We start from the raw sequence: 8,723 nt of genomic DNA, 5'->3' as shown, positions 1-8,723 counted from the left end.
TGTCTTCTAATGGAATGATGAGTTCAGGTGGGCTGTTTTTGGTCCCACATTCACCCGTGAATATTTTTCGCCCTCAAATACTTGTTATACAGAATTGTATTATGTGTATGCCATAATAGTAGAGATTCAAAATCTCCAGAACAGTTGAAACAAAGAGTTGGTGTACACACGATAAGATTATCAGCAAGAAAGCTTGGTGGTTTGCATTAGACAGGGGATCCACTAGGAAAATTTTCTTTAGGAAATATTCAGTAGGTAGTTTACCCTCAAGAAATACATTTTTCTATACGAAGAGAACTTTGTGTACAGAAATAACAAGCAAAAGCTCTGGGTAGGTACACAGGTAACTTGTGAACTGTGACGAGAGTGAGAAAGTCTTATTTGCAGCCTCAACATAGAGCCAAAAAAAATTTGTTTGCAGAGAACAGGCAGGGGAACTGCCCATATTTGTATCAAGCAACAACATAAAGATTCAATACAACAGCAAGAGACAAACAGCTAGAACTATACACTGAAGAGCAGCAACAGGCAATCACCCTATAAGAAAAGATACATTAAGCAAATAAGCACAGGATGGTCGCACGGCCAAGCATTCTATAGTACTCCATGACTCTTCGTGTCCTCCACGGCACCCTTTCTTCAGAGATGGCAAAGATAACATCCTGGGTCATTCTCCTTTAGCTATTGAACATGTGTTTGTTCCTTTCTTTCCAAAGGACCCAGGAGACAAAAATCACGGTGTGAAAGCCATTCTGGATGTGGTGTTACAGATCAGAGCGTGGTATGAAGTGTCTTTATGTTCTTGGCATTATAGATGGCTTCATGGCCAAGCACCGAAAGATTTAGCCCCAAATTTGATCAAGCATAACCGACATATAACAGGAAAGTATGCAAAGAGGTAGGCAATGGAAGTTTGCTTAGAGTCTTAAGAAAAAATAACTCTACACTGTGATCAGAAGGGTTAGTGTCCCTGTGGCTTCAGATTGCCTCAAACCCTGATGTACCAAGGCGCTAAACATGTAATCTACATGCACGGAGGGTAGTTTGCCAAGTAAAACTCTGACATTGTTTGGAAAGCATCGACAGGAAACAAATGCATTCAAATATCCATTTGCTTTGCATAGTTGATAGCAGAAAGCAAGATGGGTTACGGCTGGATCAATCGAAATAAGGTTATGGCTGATGGCCCGCTGTGTCCCCCAAGCAAGCACCCTGCTTTGAACATCATCATTTGCAGGACATGTGTGGATGCAACATTTGGGGTGGAAGAAACCGCATGATTACTGGGCAAGTGTAATTTATTATTCCAAAGACTGTCCCTGGTTGAATAGATTGAGGTACTGGTGTACTAGTACCAATCAATTGACTATAATCAGTTAAGAGCAACTAGCAAGCTCCCTGCCCCGCTCGTCTTGGACACAGAAAAACACCAGACACGGACCAAAAAACACAAACAAAAAGGACACATCAGAAATATAGAAAGGAAACCTGCTTATGGAAAAGGAAAGACATTGAAAACTACTCCACCACCGCGTCAGAAGTAGCATCCATGAATGCTGACGTTGGAACCCAAAAGCGCTACTGCTCGAACTAAGGACCACAATCGCACGACGGACACGATCTGACCATTACCAAACGGGATTGATTGACGATGAGTGCGTAGCGTACGGAATCAAATCAAATGTTATATACCTGTGCAGAAATTGATTGGAGCTTATGGTATATACCTGTGCAGGCCGCCGCCTTGCGGAGTACCGGGAAGGTCTGGAACCGAGCCGGGGAAGAAGATGCGGGCGTCCCCTGTTTCCAGCAACCGGATGAGTGGGTAGCAGAGGTGCCGGTCATTAGGATGGCCGGTCTCGTCGTCGTCGCCGCTCGAGCCGGAGCCGGAGTCGGAGTCGGAGGCGTCGTCTCTGCGCTGCACGAGAGAGGGGATCGGGCTTGCGCCGCCGGCGATGTGGAGCCTAAGGGCCGCGGTCACCGCGGCGAGCTGCGCGGGATCCAGATGGACGAGGCGCGCAATGCGGCGGGGTGGATTGCCCGGGATCTGATCGGGGCCCTCCGACGGCCGCCTGGCGTCGGCCCGCACCATGCCGGGAACTTCCAGCGAGGCGGCGGGCAGCGCGGGGGCGAGGCAGACCGAGCTGTGGAGAGGGCCCAGCTCCAGCGCAGGGGTCTCGGCGGCAGGAACGTAGACCGCCATGCCGCCCGCCTCCGCCTCCGCCTCCGCCGATGGATGGGTGGGGGGCGAGGGGGAGGGCTCTCTTTGGGTTTTGGAGGGGAACGGGAGGAGCAGGCGAGTATAGAACGGGGGTTTTCCGCCGTGGTGGTGGGGCCGAGTCGCTGCAGCCGTTTCCTAGTAGTAATATTAAAATCGAAATGGGATTATCCCCCGGTGGGTCTACTAGAAGCTGAGTCCACCACGGCGGAAATCATATCCTCCTCCCCTCCCCTCGCCCTACCTCGTCTGCGCCATGTGCTCCAACTTTGTAGTGCCGTGCGTTTTCACTTCACACCTGCGGTTCGGATGGCCACAGCGCCCGCTTTCGACGGCCCTTTGTTTTTTTTCTTTGCACGGTAATACATGTCTCATTTATATCATAAAGAACAAAGTATAAATCACGTAAAAACTGACATGACAATACTAAAAAGATAGTAGAACATCTCTGAGCTTGACACCAACGCTCGTCAACTTCTTCCGGCACCACCACAGCAGCCACCGAAAAAAGAATGACGAATCACCACCTCACCCGAGCTCGACGCGGCTCCATCGCTGATATGCAGCTTTGTGGACCTCCAAAGTGGCTCACCAAAAATGAAGCCCTTGCCGTTGAACGAATCAGACCTCCAGATCTGGCACTCCACCACGACTAAGACGCCGAAGGAGGAAACCATACCTTCCATCCACAAACCACAAACCCAGTAGATATTCCGTCTTCCAGATGTCGTCGATGCAGACCACAATCTGCATCCGCTCCTGGACTACCTCCCAAGCTCCGCGTCGACGCTGGAGCAAATGTCGTCGCAACGGCGGAGCCCGAGGACACAGGTCCACCACAAGGATGCCGCCGCCGCCACACCATCCTTGCTTGAACAGACTGGTTTCCAAATCCATCCCCAACCATACGACCGATGGCCTCGTCAGGAAAGAATCCGAAGATTCATTATTCAGCGCCGCCATCGCCATCACCAAAGCAAAGACGATGAACAACCTAAAAACCTAAACTATAAAGAAGAAAAATCAATTCACGCGCGTGGATCCAGCGGCTCCCCTCACCATCGACGACCGAGGTCACCGGTGGAGGGGAGCCGCCGGAGAACGGCGTTGGGAGATTCGCCCTGGCGGCGGCTAGGGTTGCAGCCGCCAGGGACGAGAGGAAAACTGACGAAGCTTTTATCAAAATCCTACTTTCTCCGCCCCCTCCACTCGCCGCTCGCAAAATCCCCACGAGCACTTCCCACTTGACGGCCCTTTATTGCTTTTCTTCTTCCTACACGCAAGCGGTCCACTACATAACATATCAGGTTTACTTTGACTGCCTGTCAAGTTGTCAACCAAAAAAAAATCGTTGCTGCCTATCAGCGCAACGCACGTGGCGCCGTAAAAGAATCTTGCAAAGATCTCGTTGACAAAACAAAAAAAAACCTAATGAGACAGGCCACGAAGCCTGCCACGTGGCAGTGCAATTTTTTTTAAATAATCATATATATTCCGTTAGTACACAAACTTATTACAGAGAGTAAATATGCGGTTACCACATGAGGCATGCATAGGTGTCTTACATATAAGGATGCTTTTCGAGCCGATGAACCGGACCGCCGCAATCGACGAGACCGAGGCTTTGTGGCATGTTGGCCGGGGTTCTTCCCCGTGTCCATTAGATCTCAGCGACATCAACTTCATCCAACACGGTTGAAGAAGCGAAACGTCGCCGTCTGCCGCCATTCACGTATCCCACTGCAAGACACCAAACACAACTACAACGGATGATGCCAATGTCACCCAAAAGAGTGCCAGGCGCCGACCACTAGACACAAATCCCACTGGATCAAAAGACCTTCAACAAGAAACCACTGCCTTTGCTGCCTCCTCACCAAGTTCGCATCCTCCAGCGCACGTCTCGCTAACTACCATCAGGAACCGCTCCAAGGCGATTCCGAGGTGATTTTTTTGCCTGCCTCTCTCTCTGCCGTTGTTGTTGAGGGTCCTCGTCCCTTCTGTCCGCCGCTTCGGTGGTGGGATTGGACGAGGACCCTGGCACTTCTCTCCGACAAGGCGATAGGGTAGGCTAGTTTCTTTCAGAGGCGTTGCATCAATGGAAGGGATGACGTCACGTCCGAATAAATTTGCCTATGTTTTTCCTCCATCTCGGTGATGCTCTAACCAACGGTGCTGGGGAGCAGATGGCTTGGTGTTCTTGCCGGTCTTTGGCAAGGCAAATATGGAACCGTCTGAATTGTGTTGTGCAAACCATGCTCCGCCGTTCTCATGCTCTGTTTGATTTAGCGTAAGCAACTTTGCCAACAAAATATTCCGGTTCACCGTTGTGCTATGGCCATGTTTGTTTGGACTTTTACTTCTTCTTTTACAGCCTTTTCACTTTGATAAAAAAGACCACAAAAACTTCTAAATAGGGGCTTTTTACTTCGGTTTTTGTTTTATGACTCAATATTGTTATATAATGGTATAAGGCATAGCCAGAATAAAAAGGCACCTATTTAGAAGCTTTTTTTTTGCCTTTTTACCAAAGTGAAAAAAAAGGCAAAAGCAAAAGCAAAAGCTCAAACAAATAGGGCCTATGTTGAGTGAGACGAGAAAAAGATGTCTTCACCTGAACTATACACGCCTTCTACTTTCGATAATGTTCACCGGTTGGATTGTAATCCTGCTTCGGGCATCTCCAGCCGTTCGGCCCCCCAGGGCGCCTAAATAGAGCGGCCTGGGGGCGTGCCGGCGCTAGTTCGGCCCCTGGGGGCGACCTAGCTCCCAGTCACGTCCCCAAGCGCCGGCCCCAGGATGCGGGAAATTTAAAACTTGGTCGTTCCCGCCCTCAAAAGACGCCACAAATCCGGCGATCGGACGTAGTTTGGCGTTACAAAAAATAGAGCGTCGCACGCCGCAAGTTCGCGTGCATGATTCACTCGGCGGGGTCGGCTCCAGGCGTTGGCAGAGTCGGCGTGCTCGGGCTCGGCGGTGTCGGAGCTGCTTCGGTGCTGGGCTATGTCGGCGCGGCTTCGGCACTGCTGGGCGGCGACGTAGAGGCGTCGTTCGGGCTTGGCGTCCGTGTGGTCGTGGGCGCGGGAGCTTGCGTCGTCGGCGTCGTCGGTGTTGCCGTCCGCATCTGATTCAGGATGAGGCCGCGCTCCGCCATGTACCACGCCCTGAGCTCCTCGTCGTCGCTCTGGAGCATGTCCGCCCCGCCCATCAGAAAAGCCATGTCGGTGTTCCTCTTCTTCGCGGCGACGTTCGTCCGGAGCAGGTCGAGCTTGATGGCGCTGTTCTTCATCAGCGACGACCACCGCGCCTCGGTCTTCTCTTCACGTAGGACGGCCCGGGCCTGGGCGTCGGCGAGGCAATGCTCGATGGACTCCTGCACTCGCGCGGTTGTCGCGTCGGAGTTTTTCCCCTTCTTTGCCAATTTGTGGCCGTCCGGCCGCCCCTCACTCGCGCCCGGAGTCGTCGCGTCCGGCTTGTATGTCTCCTTTGGCCTTATCGAGGGCACGTCGGACTTCCGCCCACTTCTTGCACTTGTCAATGCACTTGTAGACGTGGAGGTGCTTGAAGTCGGTGTCTTGGTTGTCGCCCCGATACATGGCGAACATACGCAGCAGCTGCGCGGAGGAACAAACAGTTGGCGGGCGGCGGGCCTAGCCGATGAAGATATGCGGGCGAACGGCGTGCGTACCTGATCCTCAACGCTGGCGCCGCTCTCCGGGCGAGCCGCGACCTCCTCGACGATTCCATGCCATTTGTTGCACGCCAACTGGATATGCCCCCAATGGTTCGCCATCGCCTTGGAGCCGCGCTGCATGTAGACGCCTTTGAAGTACGGGTCGACGAGCTTCCGCTCGTCGAACTCGGCCTTGATGCGGTCCCAGTACGTCTCCAAGCTCTGGTTCGCGCCGGTGGTCGGGTCGAGGCAGACGACTTTCCATACTTCAGCGAGGCATTCCTCCTCCTTGGACGTCCACTTGATGCGCGGTTCGCCTGACCTAGCCGCCCGCTTCTTCTTCTTCTGGCACCCCTTCATCGGAACAGGAGCCGGCTCCTCCTCCTCCTCCTCCTCCTCCTCGGGTTCCTGCGCTTCGTGCGTGTCCTCGCCGTAGACGTAGCCGAGCTCGGCCTCCATGTCGCCGTTGAGATCCACTACCTCGTCCTGGGTGGCGAACCCGGGAGACGCGGCGGCCGCGGTCAATCCTGTCGCGATGACGTCGTCCATGTCGGATCCTGTGTCGTCGGCGTCGCCGAGGTGCGAGAAGGGCAGTGGACCACGTCGGAGATGGGGCGTCGGTGTGGACGCGTAGGCGGCGGGCGGCGAGTAGTTGTATGGAGGGTACTGCACGCCGACGAAGGCGGGCGAGGGTGTGCGCGTCGTAGGGTGGCCATGGGGGAAGGTCACGTTTGGGTTGAACCCCCCGTGCGCGTCGCCGTCGGCGTAGCTGGGCGACGACGATCCCCATGGAGAGCCGACGCCTTGCTGTCCCCAAGGCGCGTACTGGGCGTGGCTGACGGTGGGTGGATTCGTCATCCCTGCGTGGTCGACCGATGAGGAAGACGCCGCCGCACGCGCCGCGTTGTCGCGGGCCTTCTTGGCAATGGCCCTATTCCGCCGGTCGGTGGTGACTGCGTCGCGTCGCTGAATTTCCACCCTCCACTCGGCGCTCGACATGCCCGGTGGCTTCCATGGCGGCGCCCTCGGCTTCCTCTGCTTCGGCTGGGCCACGGTGCCAGTCGTGGTTGCCGCCGCGCGCGGCATGGCGTACTTCTTCGGCGGCATGGCGGCGACTGGAAGGCGAGCTGAAGGGGGTTTGGCAGGAGAAAGGGAGAGAATGGCGGGAGGAAGGCGAGCGAGCGGGAGAGATGCGAGGGAAAAGCGTCAAGAAACGGCGGGAAAAGGCCCTCGGTTCGCCGCCAGGGCGGGCCCACGCGCCTTTTTCCCTTGCGCCGGCTCCCCAAGCGCCCCCCAGGGCGCCGGGTTCGGCCTGGGTCCGCCGGCATCAGTTTTTGCCCGAACCGGCGAAAAACGGGCTTCTGGGGGTGCGACTGGGCCATTTTTTGGCGCCGGCGTGGCAAAATCGCCTGGGAAAGCCTGTTGGGGACGCGGCTGAAGATGCCCTAAGCCAACAAAGCTTATTCATTCACGAGATAAAAACCTTATATCTGGCAAGGGAAGCAAGACTCGGCGGAGGAAGCATGACCGGGTGGAGGACAAACCCGGCCTGGGTTGATTGGTGCGGAAGAGAATACGGGTGACCTCACGGAGGTAGAACGTGGCCCAACATGGGGGTGGCCCAACAGGCCAGTTTTGGACCGTTCGAATAAGACCCGGACTAATATTCAACTTGTAATAATAAAAAGACCAGTTATAATTCTATTAGATCTATACATGTAAGCCGGTCCCTTCAACTTATATAAGAAAGGGTAAGGCACCCCCAAGAGGGACAGGTCAGGACATACAGACAAGTTTGGACAAGATCCAAGTAGAAGTTCTCGAGACTAGAGGTAGCGAAATAGCGAATTTATTGAAACCATTTGGACCATTTTTTAACCATTAACACGTGAGCCAAAACGCCATAAGCAAGGGATTTGTGTTGTCACGTTCCTACAGAAACACTTACGGCTGCCTTGTAGTCTTTTTTTACGCGTGTTGACATACTGTATCTGCTAAAAAAATCTTCTTGACTAAATTAAAAACATGGCCACTAATACGCTGACAGTAGTTGATACACTATTTGAACTTCAACCAAACACTCCCTCGAACGGCCCCTCGTATGAGTATAAAATAAAAAATAAAAATTATGTTCTCAAACCGGGAGCACATTAAGCCCAGCATTAGGCATGCCGTTGGTGGGTCCCAAAACGTTTTCTTAAACTCTGATGTTCCCCTGATCACCCAGACCATAGAATAGTCTATGCATGCCTCCGTGCTGCGGCCGTTCCGTAGAGGTGCAGACCAGAACAGTGAACAAACGGCCCGAGGGAAACATCGTCGTCATCGGGCAAGAACAATGTTGATATTTTAGGAATACCATGTAGGATAAATGATGAGGTGCAGAAAAAAGGATGCATAAAAAAGGCTTGTATTTTCTTATTTAAAAGAAGACAAGAGATGATTTTTTTAGCATAATTTATCCCACCATGTTTTTAGGAATGACTAATTATTAAAGATAAAGCTAAAAGATTGTCCATTGTGAGCCATTTGGTAAACATTTGGGAGCGGTGCGCCGGCCGAATTTTCGGCCGGCTCGCACGCCACGCTGGCCTGCGCGCAGTACACAGTGGCCCCGCGCGATCCGCCTCCTTCCCTATGCGTTTCATCCCCTACCTTCAGCCTTCACGAACGTGGATCCCCTCCCCCCCTTCTCTCCTCCCAGGCTGCAACTGGGCCACCACGACCTCCATCGCCGGCGGCCAGGATCCCCTCGCCGGCCGCCATGGCTGCCTGCCACCATGGTCAGATCCATCCCCTACCTCCAGCCTTCACGAGGGCGCATCCCCTCCC

General features: G+C 53.5%; 1 protein-coding gene across 2 annotated transcripts in view; it reads right to left on the bottom strand.

Moving 5' to 3' along the window:
* LOC119352780 overlaps nucleotides 1–2,292 on the bottom strand; it is a 4,588-nt gene extending 2,296 nt beyond the window's left edge. The window contains exon 1 of one of the 2 annotated variants that reach the window (XM_037619364.1): nucleotides 1,728–2,292. In XM_037619364.1, the coding sequence (XP_037475261.1) occupies nucleotides 1,728–2,203 (476 nt within the window). In that variant the 5' untranslated portion in view covers nucleotides 2,204–2,292. The remainder of the gene's footprint in view (nucleotides 1–1,727) is intronic. The other variant, XM_037619363.1, reaches the window with a different exon arrangement.
* Nucleotides 2,293–8,723: the final 6,431 nt, after the last annotated feature.

Source organism: Triticum dicoccoides, chromosome 2A, assembly GCF_002162155.2.
Source record: "Triticum dicoccoides isolate Atlit2015 ecotype Zavitan chromosome 2A, WEW_v2.0, whole genome shotgun sequence".
NCBI lineage: Eukaryota > Viridiplantae > Streptophyta > Magnoliopsida > Poales > Poaceae > Triticum > Triticum dicoccoides.
The sequence above is the reverse complement of the archived record's forward strand: the minus strand, read 5'-3'. Positions and strand labels throughout refer to the sequence as shown.